At 39.2% G+C, this 25,584-nt stretch overlaps 1 pseudogene and 1 gene segment (V, D, J or C); one reads left to right on the top strand and one right to left on the bottom strand.

Annotated features, from left to right (window-relative positions):
- Positions 1–304: 304 nt before the first annotated feature.
- The window catches only part of LOC127665858 (Ig lambda-1 chain V region S43-like), a 440,110-nt gene continuing 414,830 nt past the window's right edge, over positions 305–25,584 (bottom strand). The window contains 2 exon segments of the V gene segment in view: positions 305–756; positions 2,124–2,158. Coding sequence covers positions 440–756; positions 2,124–2,158 — 352 coding nt within the window.
- Positions 13,983–14,907, top strand: LOC127666275 (F-actin-capping protein subunit alpha-1-like; annotated as a pseudogene).

The following is a 25,584-nucleotide window of genomic DNA, read 5'->3' as shown; positions in this document are numbered from 1 at the left end:
ATAAAATTCTCTAAGTTTATTGCAAGAACTCACATATTTGGGGAATTTCTATATACATTAAGTTAATTGTTTAACTTTAAACACAATATCTTACGTGATATGTATTCTAAATGGGTGTCCCTACATGGCAAGGCTCAGAGAACAGTGCAGAACAGGGGAAAGGTCACTGCTGGGGTGATACCCTCAGTCTATTTCAAATGTGAACCAATTTCTCACTGGGAACCATGATCCTACCTCCCCACATTGTAGATTCAAAGGGTTGAAAATTAAATACATAATGAGAACAAATGGGACAAAACAGAACTTATGATTAACTCATGATATTTTATTTAATATTCAGTGGGCAAGAGAAAAGGGTAAAGATAGCTAATATAGAGAAGAGACCCCACTCTAGGTCCTACAGCTGCAGGGTTCCCAGGCTAAAGAGAAACCTGGGTTCCTAGAGACATTCTGCAGGAGACAGACTCTTCTCAACAGTGTTCCCTTCATGTATAACTTGGCAGGTGAAACTTTTGTGAGATCTCCACTGGTCTGGAGTCAGGCGTAAGAAGCTGCTGGCTATGTACTTGTTGCCCTCTTTGGTGGGATTTGCAGTTTCCACACCCTGGGTGATAGGTGCATTATTTGCCTTCCAAGCCACTGTTACATCACCCGGGTAGAAGTCGGAAATCAGGCACACCAGTGTGGCTTTGTTTTCCTGGAGCTCCTCAGGAGAAGGTGGAAACACTGTGAGTGTGGGAGTGGACTTGGGCTGACCTGTGTGAATAAAAGGAGGAAACTGATTCAGGAGACAATATAAAATACCAAAATCTCAGTGACTGCTCAATTTGGTCATGTTTTTTACCTGGTACTTTCTCTTTTTTCTCACCTACCTCAATGAGCCTGGCTGAGTACAGACAGTTTTCTTACTAGCCTTTTTTAAAAACACACTCCCAAGTTACATATTCTTGACCTTTCCTTTCTGCCTCAAGTCCACTATCAACAGCTATGGTTGTGCTCTGTCCACCCTATTGTTTATAATCTAACTTGGGATTTGCACCACGTCTGATCCCCTTCCCACGGCAGTTATTTCCCCTGTGTTCCTGTGGTGATCAGAGCTCTCTGGTAAATGGGGCAGATTCCACTTTGCTTTGCAGACTGCATTTTGATTGAGGAGGTCCCCTTTTTGTCCCCAGCACGCTGAGCCTCCTCTTACCTTGAACAGCAAATTCTCTGTATCAGTCCACCCAGCCTTTCCAATTTGTCATGGGTTCAATCCAGAAAAGATCTGAGGCTACTCTGGAACTTGTGCCTACTGCACATTTTGATCTAGTTACAATACCCTTCACTATGTTCTAGGGTTTTTTCCCTCATGAGGAAGAGCATAGCAGACACTTGCTCACTGCAACAGCATCCTTCCCTAACAGTCAGGCAGTATTCCAAAACCCCAAGCTTGTCCTTCATTCCTCACCTCCTCCATTATAATAGGCCATTTGAGGAAAATGAGAAGCTGGCAATGAAAGCATGAAATAGCAAAATCCAGGGTTATGGGGCTCTGTAGACAGAATCCTGATTATCTCTAGTGATAATCTGAGATGACCAGGATCTGGTTACTCTACTAGTCAGTGGTGTCTCTGTGCTCATAGGACCTTAGCAGCCCAGTATAAGAACAGAGATCTTAACACTATTACAAGTCTACTCTGTCACTATGTTTCTGTGGATCCAATTTAGATAACCTCAGTCTCTGGAAGCTGAGCTTACACCTCTAGATCCAACCTTTGACAACCTATAAAGATATTGTGTACCCTATGAAAGTCCTAGTGCCCCCTTTTTTACCTGGACCAGGGTCCTAAATTATTAATCCTCCTAAGAACCAGGGTGGAGCCCTTGCCTCTGGCTAGACCCTAACTAATGCCCCTGAGATCACAGCATATCTTTGAGAATCTAAGGCCAGCGGATTCTACTCTTCTGGTTCTTCCTTCAGGTTACTTCAAAATGGCTCACCTCCCCTAGTCACATGAAGAAATTTAAGGAGTCAGTCCTTAAGTCTCAGTAGAACAGATGAGAAAAGGTTCCCAGAGAGAAAAAAGACCCTTGCAAGACAAGTGCTGAGCTGATTAGGAAGAAGCATTAAAGGCACTTACCTAGGACAGTGAGCTTGGTTCCACCGCCGAAAACATACCACAGTGACTGAGACCCAACCCAAAACCTGTGGGGCCAGCACCTGGGCCTGTTCTCTGGCAGCTGGGCTGGATCAAACTACTAGCTAGCTATAATGGGTGGAGCTGTGACCTCACTTGAGAAGCTGTGGGTGAGGTGGGTAATAATCCGCTTACAGGCTTGTCTTCTTGTCAGGCAGGTACCCCACAGAGTTGATTCAAAACCATGTACTATTTCTGATACTATCTGTGCTGACAGCTATACAGTAGATTCTAAACAAATGGAGAGTGACATAATAATTCAGGTGTCTTTCTAAGAATCCTATAATTTTGGCCTCATTTTACAGGCTGAGCAGTTCTTTTTTCCTCTCAAACACATTGTCTTACTTGGTCATCTTCTTTGGAACCAGGGATGGGGAACAATTCTTGCCTTATGAAAGTTCCACACAGGGAATTCTGTTTGAATTTTAACCCACAGAGACATGACTCATTTCCACCTTGTTCATATGTATTTTCTTAGAATATAGTATCTGTTCGCTGTTTTATTTATCTATCTACATATACATAAATACCTATTTTTATATATGCATACCCGGCCAAATAGTCACAAATTATCCATATCTTTGTTTTTCATGTTAGAATATGGGTAGACTACTCTGGCATTCACCTTTATAGTTTCCTGAAACTTATAGTGCAAAAGACAAAATTACCCTTCTCTCCATTTTGTAGTTCACCAGCACCCCATGCGGTTCAGAAATATATATATTTCATTTCATTCATCTCATTACTTTTCTCTCCTCTGTGTCTGAAACTTCCCACATTCCGACTATTCAGTTTTGACTACTCATTCTGACTATTCTGACAACTCATTCTGACTGTATCTTTCCTTTCCCTTTGGTCTGCAAACGTATGTTCATTCTAACATTATCATCAGGGTGATGTCTTCCCTATCTTTTTTGTGCTATTACTGTATTTGACTCACATTGTGTACTCTGAAAACTCATAGCTACCTAGAATTCTGTGTGCAACCTGTTAATTCTTTTTGGATCCAGATTCAGATATACTATTTCTTCTGGAATATTTGATAGGAACCTATCTCAAAGTCAATAACCCCCAAACTCCCTGAAACTTGATTCTCTACAATGTCTATTTTCAGAATTTTTCTCTGATACAGAGGTAGGAGCCATCCTAGAATGTTTTCCACATTGAATCACCATACTTTTCTTGACATTCTATAACACAACCTGCTATTAAAACCCTCAAATGATAAAGACTAACACCTAGCTCACACAAAGAGCTAATGATAAGAATCAATAGGTTTTGTTGAAATTTGATTTCATCTCCCAAGATATTTTTTAAATAAAGAACCTTTACATGTATGTATGCATGTGAGTATGTGAGTATGTGAGTATGTGATTTTAGTGTTCTTAGAGACCAGAAGAGGCTGCCACATCCTTTGGAGCTAGAATTATTAAATATTGTTAGATAACAAATAAGGGTCCTGGGGACCAAACATGGGTCTTTTGTGAAACAGAACATTCTTTAAACACTGAGAATTCTCTCCAGCTCCCCATGATTCTTAATTCACAGTGGAAGATTACTTATTGTATTGAGGCTGCCAGTTGATTTTTCCTTTCTTTTTCCTTACTTTATTTAAATTTCATCAGTGTGACAGTTTGTTATTGGTTAAAGATTTGTAGATAAGGTATTTATTAATATATTAGTAGCATAAACCCATCTCTTGTTTCTTACTAAATAAAGAAAGCATTGTTCTTTTCATTTTAGATGGAAACTTCCTCAATTAGTAATTTTTTTTTTTTAAATTACAAGATTCTTCCTACTTAAGGCAAAACATTTAAATCAGAAACAAGGACAGTCTGTCACTTATCCTTTTGTCATTTACAATTCCACTTTCCAAGACACTAGAATAGGCCTGGGGACACAAATGCTTGGTAAAATACTAGCCAATCATCAGAGCAGCCTGCAAGAATCAGCTGAGGAGTAATTGAATTAACATGAGAACTAAGTGGCTGAATGCAGGAGCAGCCTACATAACCTTCAAGACTCTCCTCTGTATGAACAATCTATTTGTGATTAGGTAACATTATAGAAAACACTATAGAAATAAATGACATGGAATGTAGTATGAACATGATTTGATTGGTGAATAGATTACTTGGCTATTTAACATAAAGGCAAGTTATCAGAGAACATCTTGTTCCTTGTTTAAAATGCTGGTTACTGGAAGGTCATTTAATTTCAAAATGAGCATATACTGCATCAAGTTGCATTCATAACAACAAAAGCAGACTTCTTGAGAATCAGGAAATAATTCTAATATGAAGTAGTAAGAACAATGGGGAATAGGCATGAATAGTTTGATAAGTGGTAATAATAATTAATTATTTTCTTGCCAGATGTTGATGTATACTCTAAAGCTAATACAGCCAGAGTAGGGTGGTATGGTACAACAAAAGAGCCAGAGAACCAAACAGAGGAGGGGATACATCACTAGGTCAGCATTAACAAGTGCAACAACTGATTTTCAATTTGGAAAGTTAAGTATTCCAGTGCATACAACACAATCCAGATAAAGTTATAAACATAAACAAAAGCTGCAAAGCATCCAAACAATGAAATTATCAGAATAAAACATAACAAAAGAGATTCACAACATCAAAGTAGAATGACTTTTCTTTACTGGTTTCAAATTACATAAACCATACAGAAAACACTAAATCGAATCAACAGATAAAAAGTATCAGCTGCTTTGTACTTAAGCATCCCATAAAGTCAGAAAAGCTAACAGAAACAATCTTATAATCGAGATACTAAATAAAGTTAATATTCTCAGTAAAGTTTTGCACATGATAGAACATGACTGTTTTCCTAGCACTTTGGACAGAGAAGCCAGGAGACAAGTTGCAATTTCAATACCAGCCCGCACTGTTTCCATGTAAAGTTATTTATATATATTTTCATGGCTGACTGTTTAACACTAGTCAGACAATTAGTGTGCTCTTCCCTGGGAAGAATCACTTTCCTGCTCCAAAATTTACTCAGTTCTTTGTGTAGGTTTGAGGCCTCAGGAGCTTTCCCCCATCCAGATTGGAAGTCTTTAAAATTACAGCATATACCCCAGTGTTTGCCAAAAGGTGTAAGAGATGTGTGTGTGTGTGTGTCTGTGTGTGTGTGTGTGTGTGTGTGTGTGTTTGAAATAAGACATCAGATAGAATAATAAAAGTATATTGACCAACATGACAGTATCCATACTTTTTACACTTCAGTGATTATGCTATATAGTTAACACATGTTTATATTAACCACATATACTTATTTATACAATCATGAATTGCTTTTAAATTACAATTATTTTATGCCTAAAATTAAATATATCTTCATGTTAACATTTTTAAAAAACAACATCTACAAAGATAATATCAAAATTAAGTAAAATCTCACCAACCCAAGATACACCATTGAAGTATTAGCAACAGGCTTTGAAAATACACCTGTATTAGGAAGACAGTTGTTACTCTAATTGAAATAATCATATCTATAGGTATAAATCTAACATCCATATATAAGAGAAATAATGAGGGGAATATCCCAAGGAAGTGGGAATAAAATAGAGTTTTATAAAGTGATAAAGAGAAAACTAGAAGAGAAATATTAAATGAAGGATATAGATGTCCTGGTAGAGAAAGAAATATGGAGAGGAAGAATTAACACTAAAGACCTTCTGAAAATTCATGTGGAAACCTACTATTGGATAAATTTAATTAAATATAAACATACATGAAGTGAATTGAAACAGAATCACCATATAATGGAGTAGACAATGCCCCAACCAGATATCTAGACATATAATTCCAAAGAGTCATTGGCCAAATAATTCCTGTAGATTCACAACCCCTACCCCACAAACATCACAGGCCATTGCAAAGGCTAGTGGTTCTTCTCCACAAGCTGATGGTGAAGTTTTATTACTGAAACCAATGCTGTCTTACATTTTTGAATACAGAAAAAGTTGCATTGATGTCTAACTAGAAGTTTCACCTCTACTTATTAGCATTCATTAAGCTGAAAGGTACTTTGCTTGCTACCACAGGAGAAAGGTAAACATCAATATCAGTTAACTACAAAGTATATGGCGTACAACTATAACCCTCCTGCACGACAGTGGCACAGATGTTATGGGAGATAACCAGCTATTCTGGATAAACTGAGGGCCCAGTTCATGAGATGGAATCCATATCTGAAACTACTGAAATGGACAAGAACTTGAGACTACATAGGTTGGGAACCTAGGAGAAAATATACTACTATTATTTTGCTAAATAAATGGCATTGAAATTATTGCTAATGGCATATGTATATACTCATAGACATATGAGTATATGAACCCTTTACTTCAAGGCTTAAAGAATTATGGAGAAGAGGCACAGCCATTGTTAGAGGCAGAAGTGCTGTGTGACTCCAAGGAGACACCATTCAGATACAACAGGGCTGATGTACATAGGAACTTACAGACACTGTGACAGCATGCAGAAGACCTGCACAAGTATAGATAAAATTTACACAAAGTTCCACCCCAGCCAAGAAGATATTTGCAACTGATAACCACAGACAAATGGAAGATCATTTTTCTCCAAGGGAGTGACAGCTAGCATATCAACCACACTCCAGGGCAAGCCTCATACAGTAGATTAGTTGGCCAACACAAAATGAGCTTCATGCTTTTTGGTAAGCGTACTCTGGCTTGTTTTGATACTTTTGTGTTAATGTTTTATTTGTTTGCTTTGACTTTTGTGTTTCCTTTTCTTAGAGAGAAGACAACATAAAATTGAATGGTTGGAAGGTAGAGAGGATCTGAGAATACTTGGGTTAGGGGAAAGAATATGATCAAAATATCTTTAAAAGTAAGAAAATAATTGGAAGCATTCAGTATGTTACTATTATAATTTTAAACAGATTTTTTAATGTTTCTAAAAATATAACCATTTTACAATAATAAACCATTGTTCCTATATTTTAATAATAAAAATAACTTTAATTATGTATTGACATTATGCCACATCACGTGTTGCAGGTGAGTAACACTGTGAAGACTTCCATTAAATTGCTTATGATGGATGTACCATAATGTACTCTCTATGGCATTTATATGTTTTTCTATTTTTGTTTACTACTAATAATTTGAGCTCATACTTCCTATATATAAACATTTGGTTACATGTTTCAATATGTTCCCTACTTACAAATAGTTCATAGAGTGAAATTTTACTGTGAAGATAAACATTACTTTTATACCTCACTGCTGTGGCAGAAATTGTCGTGAGTTTAAATGCTATCAATAGCCCTTGAGAGTGCTAATTCCTTCCACCTAATTCTTATTTAATCTTATTAATTCTTATTTAATTCTTATTTTAATCACTTTAATCCTTATTTCTTAGGGATTTTTTTCTTGAGGTTGTTAAGTGTACTTGGGCTCCCTCCATTGAATCATTGCTGTTTTTTGAGGGCTGTACTTGTCACTACACAGTACTTAAAATCTGTGATGCTAGGATTATTTCTACCTTAGTCGCTCCTAAAATGAACAATGGTTTTTACTTCACATCCGAATAGGCTACTTTGGTCCAGATACACTTCCTCTGCATCACCAGGCCTTGAACTCTGTAACTGTTTATGAATACCTTAGTGGGTGAAAGTCATATCCTTGGGGAAAGACCAAGCCAAGTACCATTTTCTTCTCAATAAAATCCCTGTCTTTTCCAACATCTAAGAAAGGGTTGATAATGTAACTATGGTCTCCATATTAGTCACCTCTTCCACGAAGAGCATATTGACACAGCACTCGTTTGCAATTCTCAGATGTTGAATTCCTTGGAGTAATGGCAGTGCCCAAAGATACAATGTCAAATAAGGGTCCTACAGCCCTCAAAATGTGAGCAACTTGCAGCCATGTGAAGGGAAGTTCATTTTGCATCATTGTCTGAAACCCATAGCCTGACAGAATCTCTAGCTAGCTGACATAATTATAGTTCATAGCTCAAAATGAACAGGTGAAATAGGATGGACAAAAGGAAGATAGAAGGAGGAGAGAGTGTGGGCGGGGGGGGGGGGGAAGGGGAGGAGGAGAAAAAGGAAGAGGGAGAGAGGATGAGAAGAAGGAGAGAGGATGGGGAGGAAGGAAGAAAAACCGTAATACCCTGTGTAGCAGTAGACGTTATCCCTCTGCTGTGCATCTGTCTTTCTGGTACCTGGTTCACTCTGCTCAAATATCTTGGGGTGAATGAAGTGCTATAGCTGGCTGATGAAACTCAGAAACCAAGATGAATAATAGTACAATATGATAGCATATTCACAGTTAACAAAATGCAAACACTATAAGCCAGAGTCTACCCAGATGCACCCCACAGATGGCCCTTTTCCCTCTCTCTAACATTTGCCAGACTACTTTTTCTACACAGCCTATTGCTTATGATTCAGTGGTTCATACCTGTTCTTCAAGTTCTGCAGGCTGAGGAAATGCTTCCTGTCCATGATCCTAGGCCTGCATCCTGCTCCAAGATGCTGTCATCTGGCACAACAGACCCTAGTTGTCATGGGTACATTCAACATCAGAAATAGAAGGTATTGCTTAGGTTAGGTCTAGTGCTTCTGGAGCCTCTTTTCCCCCTTGCCTTATTATGGGCTTCATCTGCCCTCAGGGTTACAGGTACCTCTGGCCTAATCAGTGGGCAAGATTTCTAAAGGAGTTTCCTCTGGCTTGGTGGTGGCAGCTACCTCAGTGCACAGAGGTCTGTGTGACTCACGGCCTCACACTCAGTCTGACACTTCGGGCCCTGTGGTTATTATTCTCTGGAGGTCTATCCCAGGGGGCAACATTTACAAACTGTCCTATTGTGGTTGGGATCCAGATATGAGCTCCCCTAGGTACTGGACAGATGGGTTTTGTCCCTAGGGACTGGTGTAGTATAAATAGATGAGCACAGTTTTCTACTTTCCCAAGGAACAATCTGGATCTCTGAAGCCTCTCGGAAGTATCCAGAGGTGCTAAGGTGTTTACCCAAGTGATCAGGAAGACGAGAGACACTAAACGCATGACTTTATGTGTGTGTGTGTGTGTGCGTGCGTGTGCGTGCGTGCGTGCGTGTGTGTGTGTGTGTGTGTGTGTGTGTGTGTGTGTGTGTGTGTGTGTTGGGGTGGGGGACATGGCTTTTCAGCTCAGTCTTTAAGGTGGCCCATGTACTCTGCACTTAGGTCAAATAAGATCAATTGTTCCTTGGGTAGAATGGCTCAGCCTGTTAAACTCCTGTTTGGACATTTCTGGAGTCATTTAAGAGCCTTGCAGGGTGACTCTGTATGGCTTATAGAAGTTGTAATGGCGAGATCATGTTGGATTTATCAAACATGGACTTCAATTTTCTTTTTCTTTTTTTTTCTTTTTTTTTTGTTTTTTTGGTTTGGTTTTTTTTAGAGACAGGGTTTCTCTGTATAGCCCTGGCTGTCCTGGAACTCACTCTGTAGACCAGGCTGGCCTCGAACTCAGAAATCCACCTGCCTCTGCCTCCCAGAATGCTGGGATTATAGGCATGCGCCACTATCGCCCGGTGTATCTCAACTTTCCAGTGTGAAATGGAATGGTGTTCTATACCAGGAGAGTTGGGACAATAAATAGCATCTGGTATCTGCTGCCTCTGTGCTACTGTCTAGTTAACAGTGTTCTCTTGTTGGCTCTTTTTCTACATTCTGGTTTCTGAGGAAAATTTCAGCAATCCTCTTATAAGTGTTCCTATTCTGTTGGCATCAACAGGAATTCAAGGAAAATAAAGGTAGAATATATTATTTCTCTAGGAGTTGGGGTACAAAGCAAGCTAGAATCCAAGAGGGAGCCTGCCCCATAAGTTTCCAGATCATTAACATCTAGAGTTTGTTTCAACCTCCTCAGTTGGCATTGTTGGCATTGGAGGGGATGGACATGTGGTTTTGGTTGGATTCTCATTTGAATACCGTGACTACAATACACGGTACAATGGGGATCATGACACTTTCATACTGACTGTGGTTTATTCTGTAAACCTGGGACTAATAATACTACCTACTCTTCCTAATATGCAAATTAATACATTTATACTCTATCAGATTCTCTAAATTTTGATGCCACAGAATTAAGAGGTGGCTGAATGGGGATTGTCTGATAATGACACTTTTCTTTTATTCTAAATGGTGTGACAGTCCTTGGTGCATGTGAAAACTGCCCAGAGCCTGGTAGATAATAGACATTATTCAGTTAATTATGCAGCTGATGTGGTGAGGTGGAGCTTCTTCTGTTTCATTTGTCTGCTTGCATCTTTTGGTCTCTCCATGTCTTTCTTTTCAGATGTCACCAATTCCCTACATCCAGAGAGAATAGTTCATATTGTTGCATTCCCATAATGTCAATGAGGATCTGCTCTTTTGTTTTCCAAGTGCTTTTTCTACCTCTCACAAACATTGGAAGTACTAGAGTTTGAATACAAGACTTCAGGCATATGTGCAAGACTACTGATCAATCTCACAAGCTTTCACATAGACTTTTATAATATTAAAAGTATATCTATTAATGGAGTGTATGTGATATGTCAGTACTTATCTACAATTTACAACATCTTGACTAAGGTTTTGGCAAATTCACTAACATTTACTACTTTTTTCTGTCTTAGGAAGACTCAAAATCCTCTGTATAAAGCCAGAAACATGGTATGTACATTAGTACTAGCCTACTGAGAGAATGATGTAAGAACATCACATAAGTCCAGGAGATCAAAGCCAACTGAAGCTTGGCACCATAGGGAAATTCCATCTCTGAAGAATGAAAAAAATATGATGGACATATGATCCAGTAGTTAACAATATATGCTGCTATTGCAAAAGTCCTGGGTTTCTTATAGGAGGTGGCTCAATATCACCAGTAATTCTGGTCTAGGGCGTCTGACATCATAGGCCCCATAAGCAACTGAAATAACATGGTGAACACACATAACACTCAAGCTCACATACGCAGCACATCTGTTCAAGTTCAGAGCTGCAGTTCTCTGGAATCATTGATATTCTTCCAGTTCTGATATTTTGTTTCATCAGTTCTAACAAGCACCAATCAGAAGATAGCAAAGTGGACTTCCTGGCCACTTGAGTTCCTTGGCCCACTTTTAGATCAGATACATGGTTACTACTTGTATTTTGCTACATTTGCTACAAACCATTATATATGTTTTCATGGAGTTCAGGGACTGAAAAATTGCCCAACATTTCATTTCACTCATAACTATTGTGACTTCTAGGAGGAATCTGCTCAGGCTTCTCATATGCCCAAATGTCTTTAGTGAGGGCATGGTTACTTTTGTTCTGTATTTACTCTACTGAGGTTGTTTGAAGTGTGGCCACCTTTGGAAGACAGGTGCACCATGTAAACTATGTTGAAAATATGGGGTCTCCAATGCTGGCAGTCCAGATCTAGTCCTCTTCCCATGGTCTTATGGAACTTGTACTAAGATGCTGATACATACATTCCTGTGATTGATAAGCTGCTCTTGATCTCTGATCCAAGCATCCATATCCTCTGTTTGTGTCTCCAGAACTGACATAGCTTACTAGAACAGTAGCGAATACTTCTCCAGACTTTATAGCTCTCCATCTGATGGTAATATTGGTAAAAAGACTATGAATTTAAGGACAGTGGCCAGGGATTAATGAGTTGTTACTTCTTCCAGATCAGTTTTCCTGAATCTTCAGGCTGGATATTGTCACTGTACAAATTTTTTTAGGCAACTGCTGATGGTCAGGCCTGGTGTTAAAGGCTAGGTCACACAAATAAACCCCACATACCCAGACTTTCTAAATTAGCATGCTTCTAATCAGTTATGAGATGTGGGCACCATCATTGGCACTAGGGTATTCTATGCGGCCTCTGATCTAATCCAGCTTCTCTCCATTGTGTCTCAGGCCCTTTCTTGCCTCTGACGCTGGTCTCCTCTGTTCTTTGGCACAGTAGGCTGGGTTTGCCCTGGTGAAAGGGTAGCATTGAAGGGACCCTAGCATCTTCATATGGATATGACTGTTTTATGGCTCAGAGCCCAGGACTTCTCAGAGACAGTCCATTGTTTTAGGAAAAAGAGACTGTTCTTAAATGTAGCAACATTAGCAGTTCTCCTCCAAGGCTCTTCACTACATACCACAGACCATATCCTCAGAGTGTAGCCACAATTATATGTTCATACCTAGAAGGATACTGGGGATAAATACAATTAATTTTAAATATTACATTTAATTATTTAGTTAATCTGTGTTTTGGTCAGTGGTATGTGTGTGTGCATGTGCACACTCATGTGCATGTGTGTGCATGCATGCATTTGAATGATGCCTATGTGGATGTCAGAGGACTTCTGGCAACAGTTGGTTATCTCCTACTATGCAAGTTCCTGGGATGGAACTCAGGTTATCAAGCTTTCCACAAAGTACTTTTACCCACTGAGTCATCTTGCTTGCACAAATCACCAAATATTTTCATCTCTATTTCCTCTTTTGGGAAACTGGGATAGATATCAACAAAGTATCAGGAACTAAAGAAAGGTATTGAATCTCTTGGAATATTTATCCAAGGATTGGCTTTGAATATTACATAGCTAATCTTTGTTATTAACTTGACAATATATGGAATCAATCAAACTATAAACTGCTCAGCACTCTTGTGGAGAGGTTTATTGATCATATTTTTTTGAAACAGAGCTTACTTCACCCATGTCTACCTGTGCAAGTTTTAAAAATAACAAAATAGCTTGGAAGAAGGAAACTCGGGGTTTTGACTGTATGCCCTTACTGTATGCCATCCAAGATAGATGGCATGTTTATCTGTCTTGTCGTGCCATGATTATAGATTAAAGAAACCTCAGAGAGGTCAGCAAAATTTATCATAATATCACATTAGAAAATGAAAAAAAGAGAAAATAGCTAACTAGGAATGAACTAAATTTTAGTTATCCACACTCTCCATCTCCTATCGGTCTTTCCTTATTTTCTATTTGTGATGTTCATTTGTGTGCCTTTATTTTGTACCTATCTGTATGTTTCTTTCCTGTTGTGCCTAGCTATGTAGTCCACCAGTTGTCTGTCTTCTGTGCCTGTGTTGTGTGTTGGCTATGTGTACTTGTGTCTGCCCTTTTTTGGTAATTGCAGTAATAACTGGGGCATCCCATGAGGAGAACATAATACCTTGTGGGTCAGAAAAGGACATGGAGAGGAACTACCCCAGAAAGTTTTACGTAATTGTCTGTTTTACTACATAAGAAACTATTTTATTTATAGGAAATCTAGCAATTGTGATAGGTTAGCACATTACCTCCAATTGGACAGTGAACACTAATACCACTTGTGTGTTTATGAGGAAGAAACACATAAAAGAAGATGTGGAGATTCTAGACATATCAGCAGGCTAGATACTGGCTGCTCATGCTACCTCAGATTCAGTATTCTGACTCTGTGAATAATCAGGAGCATGGTGTGCCATGCTTCTAGTTTAAAATCATACACTGTGTGCTAGGTAGGCTGGCTGCTAAGTCAAGCCTGCATTTTCTCCTATGGTCCTTTCCTCTATATAATTTGATATCTGGAGAGCAGATTCTCTAATCAAATAAGTGAAATATGCTAACCAATATATTATAAATGAAAAGATAGTAGAATAGGAAAATAGATTGTAAAGGTTATGAAAGCAAAGACGGTGTCTAGTCATGGTAATGGTGCTATTCCAATTTTAAAAACTTCTCTTTTGGGACCAATATCAGAAAATTGGTTGGAGCAGCCAAGATGGCCAACTTTGAGGATCGGGTGTCGGATGAGGAAAGGGTATGCATAGCCGATAAATTCATCACCCATGCACCCCCAGGGGAGTTTAATGAAGTATTCAGTGATGTCTGGCTACTGCTTAATAATGACAATCTTCTCAGGGAAGGGGCAGCACATGCATTTGCCCAGTATAACATGGATCAATTCACACCTGTGAAAATAGAAGGCTACGATGACCAGGTCTTAATTACAGAGCATGGTGACCTTGGTAGCAGCAGAGTTTTAGATCCAAGGAAAATTTCCTTTAAGTTTGATCATTTATGGAAAGAAGCAAGTGACCCACAGCCAGAGGATGTGGATGGAGGCTTGAAGTCTTGGAGGGAATTGTGTGGCAGTGCTCTAAGCCTATGTGAAAGATCATTATTCCAATGGCTTCTGTACTGTTTACCGTAAAACTATAGATGGGCAACAGACCATTATTGCATATATTGAAATCCACTAGTTTCAACCCCAAAACTTCTGGAATGGTGGCTGGAAATCAGAATGGAAATTCACCATCACACCAACTTTAGCCCAGGTAGATGGAGTGCTCAAGATTCAGATTCATTATTATGAAGATGGAAAAGTTCAGTTGGTTAGTCTTAAAGATGTACAGGACTCAGTAACTGTCTGTAATGAAGTCCAAACTGCCACAGAGTTTATTAAAATCATAGAGAATGCAGAGAATGAGACAGCATTTAGAGAAAATTATCAAACTATGTCAGATACCACATTCAAGGCCTTGTGCCAGCAGCTTCCAGTGACCCCCACCAAAATTGACTGGGACAAGATACTCAGTTACAAGATTGGCAAAGAAATGCAGATGCTTAAAGGCCGTCTGTGGGAGTCTCCAGTTACATGGAAAGAAAAGGATTCAACACAATGTGGTCATATGATAAATGGGTGATTTATAAACAAACAAGAGGGATATTTTGCTAGTTAACAAAGTTAACAGATCTTCTAGCTTCGTGGAATACTGGTGCACACACACACAAAAGAATCAAGACAGTGCTGTAGGTACACCAGTATCGGATCACCATGGACTAAGGGTGGTCTTCAATAACAACAAAAACAACAGAAAACCCACATACACATGAAACTGCACAACATTCTACTCAAGGATAACTTGCTCAAGGAAGCAATAATGAAAGAAATTAAAGAGTTTTCAGAACTTAACTAAAATGAAGCCAGAACATACACAAACCTAAGGGACACAATGAAAGCAGTGCTAAGAGGAAAACTCATAGCTCTGAGTGCATGCCAAAAGAAACTTGAGAGACAATACACTAGCAGCTTGACAGCACATCTGAAAGCTCTAGAACAAAAAGAAGCAAATACACCCAAGAGCAGTAGATGGCAGGAAATCAACAAAGGAGAAACAAAAAGAACTATACAAAGAATCAACCAAACTAGGAGCTGGTTTTTTACAAAAATCAACAAGATACATAAACCCTTAGCCAGACTGACCAGGGGGCATAGAGACAGTATCCATATCAGCATAATTAGAAATGAAAATGGAGACATAACAGAGACTGAGGAAATACAAAAAAATTATCAGATTCCACTACAAAAGTCTTTATTCAACAAAAATGAAAAATATGCAAGAAACGGACAATTTCCTAGACAGTACAGGTACAAATGTTAAATCGGGATCAGATAAATGATCATCTCTGACCTCAAGGTATACTACAGAGCAATAGTGAAAAAAACTGTATGGTATTCATACAGTGGCAGGCAAGTAGATCAATGGGATAGAAATGAAGACCCAGACATGAACTCTTATATCTATGGTCACTTGATCATTGACAAAGGAGCTAAAACCATCCAGGGGAAAAAGGACAGCATTTTCAAAGAATGGTTCTGGGTCAGCTGCCAGTCAATATTTACAAGGATGCAAATTGATCCATTCTTATCTCCCTGAACAAAGCTCAAGTCCAAGTCATTCAAGGACCTCCACATTAAACCAGATACCCTGAATCTAATAGAAGAGAAAGTGGGAAAGAACCTGGATCACATGGACACAGGGGAGAATTTCCTGAATAGAACACCAAAAGCTTATGCTCTAAGACAAGAATTGACAAATGGGACCTCATAAAATTGCAAAGCTTCTTTAGGCAAAGGACACTGTCAATAGGACAAAATGGCAACCAACAGATTGGTAAAAGATCCTTACCAATCCTACATCTGATAGAGGAGTAGTATCCAACATATAATAAGAACTCAAGAAGTTAGACTCCAGAGAACCAAATATCCCTATTAAAAATGGGGTACAGAGCTAAACAAAGAATTCTCAACTGAGGAATACCAGATGACTGAGAAACACATAAGGAAATGTTCAACATCCTTAATCATCAGGGAAATGCAAATCAAAACAACCCCCAAATTCACCTCATGCCAGTCAGAATGGCTGAAATCAAAAACGCAGGATACAGCAAGTGCTGGAGAGGATGTGGAGAAAGAGGAACACTCCTCCATTGCTGGTGGTATTGCAAGCTGGTAAAACCACTCTGGAAATCAGTTTGGCAGTTCCTTAGAAAATTGGACATAGCCCTGCTTGAGGACCCAGCTATACCACTCCTGGGCATATACCCAGAAGATGCTACAACATGTAATAAGGACATATGCTCTATTATGTTCATAGCTGGAAAGAACCCAGGTGTCCCTCAACAGAGGAATGGATACAGAAAATGTGGTACATTTACATAATGGAGAACTATTCAGCTATTAAAAACAATGAATTCATGAAATTCTTAGGCGAGTGAATGGAGCTAGAAAATATCATCCTGAGTGAGGTAACCCAATCACAAAATAACACACACTCACTGATAAGTGGATATTAGCCAAAAGCTCTGAATACCCAAGATACAACTCACAGACCACGTGAAGTTCAAGAAGAATGAAGACCAAAGTGTGGATACTTTGATCCTTATTGGAAAGTGGATCAAAGTTGGCTCACAGCCAACCTATAGAATGAGCATAGGGTCCCCAATGGAGCAGCTAGAGAAAGGACTCAAGGAGCTAAAGAGGTATGTAGCTCTGCAGAAGGAACAATAATATGTACCAACCAGTATCCCCAGAGCTCCCAGGGACTAAACCACCAATAAAAGGGACTAAACCACCAATAAAAGAGTACACGTGGAGGGACCCATGGTTCTACCTACATATCTAGCAGAAGTTGACCATTTCAGACATTAATTAGAGGAGAAGCCTGTGAAGGCTTGATTCCTCCAGAATAGGGAAATGAAAGTCAGGGAATTGGGAGGGAGTTAGCAGGGGGAGGGGGATGGGATAGGGGTTTTTGGAGGGATAACGTGGAAAGCAGATACTATTTGACATGTAAATAAAGCAAATATCTACTAAATATTTTTTCTATTTCTCCTAACCTTAGCCCTGGAAAATGGCTGTATAGATTTCATTTGTGCATGACTGCTTTTCAGTGACCTTGGTGTGCATAATTATTATATTATATCTTACTTTCCTATTTCTTTCTCTGTCTGCTCTGGTGAATTTGTGAATTTTCCCCCTCATGTAATAGATCTTAAATAACCAAAAATCGAGGCATAGGAGGAGAGCACAGCACAGTCCTTTTAAAGAAAATTTTATTGGTTATTTTATTTATTTACATTTAAAATGTTTCCCACTTCCTGGTTTCCCCTCCTCAAAACTCCTATCCCACTCCTCTCTGCCCCCTGCTTCTATGAAGATAATCTCCCACCCAACTACCCTCTCCCAACTTACTGTCCTAGGATTCCTCTATGATGGGGCATCAGGCCTTCAGAGGACCAAGAGCCTCCCCTGTCATTGATGCCAGATAAGGCAATCCTCTGCTACATATGTGTCTGGAGCCACGAATCTCTCCATGTGTATTCTTTGGTTCATGGTTTAGTCCCTGGGAGCTCTGGTATGTGTGTGTGTTGTCTAATTTGTTGATATTGTTGTCCTTCCTATGAGGTTGCAAACCTCTTCAGCTCCTTCAGTCCCCTTGCTCAGTCTGATGGTTGGCTGCAAGCATCTGCATCTGTATCCATAGGGATCTAGCAGAGTCTCTCAGGAGACGGATATATCAGGCTCCTGTGAGCAAGCACTTCTTGACATCAGTGCTAGTGACTGGTTTAGGTGGCTGCATATGAATCAGTCCACAGGTGGGGCTGTCTCTGGATGGCCTTTCCTTTAGTCTCTGCTCCACTGTCTGTCCATGTATATCCTTTAGACAGGAGCAATTCTGGGTTAAAATTTTTGAGAAGGGTGGGAGGCCCCATCTCTCAAACAGGGGCCATGCCTATAACCTCTGGATATGGTCTCTACAGATTCTACCTGCACTTGGTTGGGCATTTCAACTAATGTCATTGCCATTGTGTCCTGGGAGTTTCTTCCTTTCCTAGAATCTGAGAATTTTTGTTGGCTACTCCCATTCCCCATTGCTACATACCTCTGTTCAATTTCCTAACCCTCTGTACATCTCTCCCATCTCCTTCCACACCTGATCCTGCCCAACTTTTTACTCTCCCTCCTCTCTTCTTCCCAAGTCCCTCCCATTCTCTATCTCCAAAGATTATTTTGTTTCCCTTTCTCAGTAAGACTGAAGCATCCACACTTTGGTCTTCCTTCTTCTTGAGCTTCATATGATCTGTACATCATTCTGAGCTTTTTCCTAATATCCAATTATCAGTGACTATGCACCATGTGTGTTCCTTTGTGACTGGTTACCTCACTCAGTATGATATTTTCTAGTTCCATCCATTTGCCTAAGAATTTCATGAATTCATTTTTTTAATAGCTGAGTAGTATTGCATTGTGTAAATGTACCATATTTTCTCTATCCATTTGTCTTTTGTTTCCAACTTCTGGCTATTATAAATAAGGATGCTACGAACACAGTAGACCATATATTTTATTTTATGTTGGAGCATCTTTTGGTTATAAGCCCAGGAGTGGTATTGCTGGGTCCTCAGGTAGTACTTTGTCCAATTTTCTGAGGAACCACCAGACTAATTTCCAGAGTGGCTGTACCAGCTTACAATTCCACTAGCAATGGAAGAATGTTACTCTAATGGCCCAGGTGCATGCTGTGTGCTGTCGTTTTGGAAATAATGTGCACAATGGTAGTTCCAGATTTATGTTTGACTTACAAAGAAAGTTTGAAGAAATCATGCTTAGAAATTATTAGAAATGAAACAGAGCCTCATACTCTGACAGTCATACAGGATCCATTATCAGAAAGTGAAGGAATTTACTGGAATTATGAAAAAACATTAGTACAAGAGACACAATCATGGGATAAGAGAAAATGTATTAAGAGAACACATACACGTGATACTTTAATTCAAAAAGGAAAAAGCTAGTGTAGTTATGAAAGGAGTTTTGCACAATGTTTGAGAGTTGTTCCTGATATCATTTGGATATGTATGGATAAGCAAGTATAGAATACATAAAATCTTATACTAGTAATACTAAGTCAAAACACTGGGATTCTTTTTTTTTAAATTTAAGATTTATTGTCTTATCATCATTACAACCCAATATCAAGTCATTCTGCTCCTCCTAGTACCCACTCACACATGTCCTTCCCCTATTCCCACTTCTGAAAAGAGAAAGGTAAGCACCCCTCTGGGTGTCAATCCCCTCTCCCCCCTCAATAAATACATGCACATCAAGTCACTGCAGGAGTAGGCACACCCTTTACCATTGAAGACAGACAACACTATTGATTTAGGGGTTCGACATCTACATAAAGAGCTACAGGCAATGAGCTCAGGTACAAACACTGCTTCAGTTGTTTTTGGGACCCACATAAAGAACAAGATGCTCATCTGCTACTTATGTCCAGTGGGTCTGGGCCCAGTCTGTGCTCACTCTTTGGTAGGTGATTCAGTCTCTGGGAGCTCCCAAGGGTCCAGGTTTGTTGACTATTTTGTTCTTCCTGAGGAGTTCCTGTCCTCTTCAGGTTCCTCGATTTTTTATTGGATATTTTATTTATTTGCATTTCAAATGTCATACCTTTCCCCAGTGTCTCCTCTGCAAATTTCCTATCCCATTTCCATCCCACTGCTTCTATGAGGGTGCTCCCCCACCCACTCACCCATCCCCACCTCACCACCCTGGCATTTCCTACACTGGAGAATAAAGCCTTCACAGGGCCAAGGGCCTCTCCTCCCATTGACATCAGATAAGGCCATCCTCTGCTACCTATGCAGCTTTAGCCATGGGTCCCTGCATGTGTACTGTTTGGTAACACTGGGATTCTTTTTTTTTTTATTTTTTTTATTATTTTTTTATTATTTTTTTAAATATTTTTTTTATTCGATATAATTTATTTACATTTCAAATGATTTCCCCTTTTCTAGCCCCCCCACTCTCCGAAAGTCCCGTAAGCCCCCTTCTCTTCCCCTGTCCTCCCACCCACCCCTTCCCACTTCCCCGTTCTGGTTTTGCCGAATACTGTTTCACTGAGTCTTTCCAGAACCAGGGGCCACTCCTCCTTTCTTCTTGTACCTCATTTGATGTGTGGGTTATGTTTTGGGTATTTCAGTTTTCTAGGTTAATATCCACTTATTAGTGAGTGCATACCATGATTCACCTTTTGAGTCTGGGTTACCTCACTTAGTATGATGTTCTCTAGCTCCATCCATTTGCCTAAGAATTTCATGAATTCATTGTTTCTAATGGCTGAATAGTACTCCATTGTGTAGATATACCACATTTTTTGCATCCACTCTTCTGTTGAGGGATACCTGGGTTCTTTCCAGCATCTGGCAATTATAAATAGGGCTGCTATGAACACAGTAGAGCAGGTATCCTTATTACATGGTGGGGAGTCTTCTGGGTATATGCCCAGGAGTGGTATAGCAGGATCTTCTGGAAGTGAGGTGCCCAGTTTTCAGAGGAACCGCCAGACTGCTTTCCAGAGTGGTTGTACCAATTTGCAACCCCACCAGCAGTGGAGGAGTGTTCCTCTTTCTCCACACCCTCTCCAACACTTGCTGTCTCCTGAATTTTTAATCTTAGCCATTCTGACTGAACACTGGGATTCTTAAGAGAATTGTGTGCAACATGTATAGGCAGAAGGTAGCAGGACTTTTGAGTTAAGGGTTAACCTGATTCTTTCTGGAAACTGCCTGACAGATTTTCTCATGTCATTTATCATTAGAGCTTCATAAGAAAAATGCATGTAGCTGACCTTGGAGCTATGATGTCTGAAGTATAATAAGTCCAAAGTTAAAGCTTAAATAATACTAAGTTTTTGATTATTATTTTGGCCAAGGACCTGGAATAGGGGAAGCTTGAAACTTCAGAAAACAATTTTAATTCTTAATTCTTTGTGAGATGTGGTTATTCTTTTGAATTAGATTTGGTAATGATTATACGATGTCTTTTTTTTTTTCTACTTGATTTTTGGAGTAAAAGACTTGGGCAAGTTAAAGGCAAGAGAGACAGTGTGAGGAGAGAGTGTGGGAGGTGTGTGGGATAGTGAAAGGAGAGCACATAGATTGTGTGTGGTGTGTGTGAGTTGTTTGTGTGGTATGTATGTGTGAGTGAAAGGAGAGCACATAGTGGTGTGTAGGAGTGTGGGAGTTCAAGAAAGGCTCACAGGAGAAAAGCAGAGTGTGCAAGAGAGAGCAAACCTCTACCTCAAGGAGGGAATGAAAGTGTGCAGTCTCAAGCTGTGTGTGTGTGTGTGTGTGTGTATGTGTGTGTGTGTGTGTGTGTGTGTGTGTGAGAGAGAGAGAGAGAGAGAGAGAGAGAGAGAGAGAGAGAGAGAGAGAGAGAGAGAGAGAGACTCAAACCTTGAGACTTGCCTCTCAGTTTATTCTGGAAAAAGTTTCTGTGTGTATTTATAAGTGCCTTCCAGATATCCTTGCCTCCATTTGAGGACTCAGACATTGTATTGAGGCTAGACCCCAACATCTATGTATGTAAGTATGCATGAATACTTGTGGACGAGACAGGTACTTGCTCCCAACAAAAATGTGGAAGCATTAGTATGTAAATGAGAATGTGAATGAAAATATAAATGTATGTATGAATGTATATGTGTCTGTGCATACTGACTGGTGTGAGGTGAAATCTCAGGGTTGTTTTGATCTGCATTTCCCTAATGGCTAATGATGTTGAGCATTTCTTAAGGTGCTTCTCGGCCATCTGAATTTCTACAGGTGAAAATTCTTTGTTTAGGTCTGTATCCCATTTTTTAATAGGGGTATTTGGTTCCCTGGGGTCTAACTTCTTGAGTTCTTTGTATATATTGGATATTAGACCTCTATCGGATGTAGGGTTGGTGAAGATCTTTTCCCAGTTTGTTGGTTGCTGTTTTGTCCTTTTGATGGTGCCCTTTGCCTTACAGAAACTTTGTAATTTTATGAGATCCCATTTGTCAATTCTTGATCTTAGAGCATAAGCTATTGGTGTTCTGTTCAGGAACTTTTTCCCTGTGCCTATGTCCTCAAGGGTTTTCCCCAGTTTCTTTTCTGTTAGTTTCAGTGTGTCTGGTTTATGTGGAGGTCCTTGATCCACTTGGAGTTGAGCTTAGTACAAGGACATAAGAATGGATCAATTCACATTCTCCTGCATCCTGACCTCCAGTTGAGCCAGCACCATTTGTTGAAAAGGCTATCTTTTTTCCACTGGATGTTTTCAGCTACTTTGTCTAAGATCAAGTGACCATAGTTGTGTGGATTCATTTCTGGGTCTTCAATTCTATTTCATTGGTCCACTTGCTTGTCCCTGTGCCAATACCATGCAGTTTTTAACACTATTGCTCTGTAGTATTGCTTGAGGTCTGGGATACTAATACCCCCAGAAGTTCTTTTACTGTTGAGAATAGTTTTAGCTATCCTGGGTTTTTTGTTATTCCAGATAAATTTGAGAATTGCTTTTTCCAACTCTGTGAAGAACTGAGTTTGGATTTTGATGGGGATTGCATTGAATCTGTAGATTGCTTTTGGCAAGATGGCTATTTTAACTATATTAATTCTGCTAATCCACGAGCATGGCAGATTTTTCCATTTTCTGAGTTCTTCGATTTCCTTCTTCAGAGACCTGAAGTTCTTGTCGTAAAGATCTTTCACTTGTTTGGTTAGATATCACACCAAGATACTTTATATTGTTTGTGGCTATTGTGAAGGGTGTCATTTCCCTAACTTCTTTCTCAGCTTGCTTATCCTTTGAGTATAGGAAGGCAACTGATTTGCTTGAGTTGATTTTATAACCTGACACTTTGCTGAAGTTGTTTATCAACTGTAGGAGTTCTCTGGTGGAGTTTTTTGGGTCACTTAAGTATACTATCATGTCATCTGCAAATAGTGATAATTTTACTTCTTCCTTTCCAATTTGTATCCCTTTGACCTCCTTATGTTTTCTAATCACTCTAGCTAGAACTTCAAGTACTATATTGAAAAGATATGGAGAGAGAGGGCAGCCTTGTCTAGTCTCTGATTTTAGTCAGATTGCTTCAAGTTTCTCTCTATTGAGTTTGATGTTGGCTACCAGTTTGCTGTATATTGCTTTAATTATGTTTATGTATGGGCCTTGAATTCCTGTTCTTTCCAAGACTTTAGCATGAAAGGATGGTGAATTTTGTCAAATGCTTTTTCAGCCCCTAATGAAATGATCATATGGTTTTTTTCTTTGAGTTTGTTTATGTAGTGGGTTGCATTGATGGATTTCCTTATATTGAAGCAACCCTGCATCCCTGGGATGAAGCCCACTTGATCGTGGTGGATGATCGTTTTGATGTGTTCTTGGATTCAGTGGGAAAGAATTTTATTGAGTATTTTTGCATCGATATTCATAAGGGAAATTGGCCTGAAGTTCTCTTTCTTTGTTGGATCTTTGTGTGGTTTTGGTTATCAGTGTAATTGTGGCTTCGTAGAACGAGTTGGTTAGTGTTCCTTCTGTTTCTATTTGGTAGAACAGTTTGAAGAGTATTGGTGTTAGGTATTCTTTGAAGGTCTGATAGAATTCTGCACTGAAGCCATCTGGTCCCGTGCTTTTTTTGGTTGGGAGACTTTCTATTACCCCTTTTATTTCTTTAGGGGTTATGGGACTGTTTAGATGATCTATTTGATCCTGATTTAATTTTGGTATCTGTCTAGGAAATTGTCCATTCCCTCCATATTCTCCAGTTGTATTGAGTATAGGCTTTGGTAGTAAGATCTGATGATTTTCTGAATTTCCTCAGTTTCTGTTGTTATATCTCCCTTTTCATTTCTAATTTTGTTAATCTGGATACTGTCTCTGTGCCCTTTGGTTAGTCTGGCTAAGGGTTTATCTATCTTGTTGATTTTCTCAAAGAACCAGCTCTTGGTTTTGTTGATTCTTTGTACGGTTCTCTTAGTTTCTACTTGATTGATTTCATCCCTGAGTTTGATGATTTCCTGCCTTCTCCTCCTGCGTGAATTCACTTCTTTTTGCTCCAGGGCTTTCAGGTTTGTCATTAAGCTGCTAGTGTATGTTCTCTCCATTTTTTTTGGAGGCAGTCAGGGCTATGAATTTTCCTCTTAGCACTGCTTTCATTGTGTCCCATAGATTTGGGTATGTTGTGAATTCATTTTCATTTAATTCTAAAAAGTCTTTGATTTCTTTCTTTATTTCTTCCTTGACCAAGGTATCATTGAGTAGAATATTGTTCAGTTTCCATGTGTATGTGGGCTTTCTGTTGTTTTTGTTGCTATGAAGACCACTTTTACTCCATAGTGATCTGATAGGAGGCATGGGATTATCTCAATCTTCTTATATTTGTTGAGGTCTGTCTTGTGACCAATTATATGGTTGATTTTGGAGAAGGTACCATGAGGTGCTGAGAAAAAGGTATATTCTTTTGCTGTAGGGTGAAATGTTCTCTCTCTCTCTCGCTCTCTCTCTCTCTCTCTCTCTATATATATATATATATATATGTGTATGTGTATATATATATATATATATATATATATATATATATATATATGTGTGTGTGTGTGTATATATATATATCTGTTAACTCTAATTGGTCCAAAGCTTCAATTAGTTTCACTGTCTCCCTGTTTAGTTTCTGTTTTCCTGATTGGTCCATTGAGGAAAGTGCAGTGTTGAAGTCACCCACAATTATTGTGTTAGGTGCAATGTGTGCTTTGAGCTTTAGTAAAGTTTCTTTTATGAATGAGGGTGACTTTGCATTTGGAGCATAGATGTTCAGGATTGAGAGTTCTTCTTGGTGTGGTTTTCCTTTGACCAGCAAGAAGTGTCCCTCAGTGTCTCTTTTGATGACTTTAGGTTGAAAGTCAATTTTATCTGATATTTGAATGGCTACTCCGACTTGTTTCCTGAGACCATTTGCTTGTAAAATTGTCTTCCAGCCTTTTACTCTAAGGTAGTGTTTGTCTTTGACACTGAGGTGTGTTTCCTGTATGCAGCAAAATATAGGATCCTGTTTACGAATCCAGTCCATTAGTCTATGTCTTTTTTGGGGGAATTGAGTCCATTGATGTTAAGAGATATCAAGGAATAGTGATTATTACTTCCTGTCATTTTTGATGTTATCTTTTATATGTGATTGGTTATCTCTTTTTGGGTTTGATGAAAGAAGTTACTATCTTGCATTTTCCAGGGT

The sequence above is a fragment of the Apodemus sylvaticus genome, chromosome 15, assembly GCF_947179515.1.
Source record: "Apodemus sylvaticus chromosome 15, mApoSyl1.1, whole genome shotgun sequence".
In the NCBI taxonomy this organism is placed as follows: Eukaryota; Metazoa; Chordata; class Mammalia; order Rodentia; family Muridae; genus Apodemus; species Apodemus sylvaticus.
Note: the sequence above shows the minus strand (reverse complement) of the source record. Positions and strands in the feature narration are given on the sequence as shown.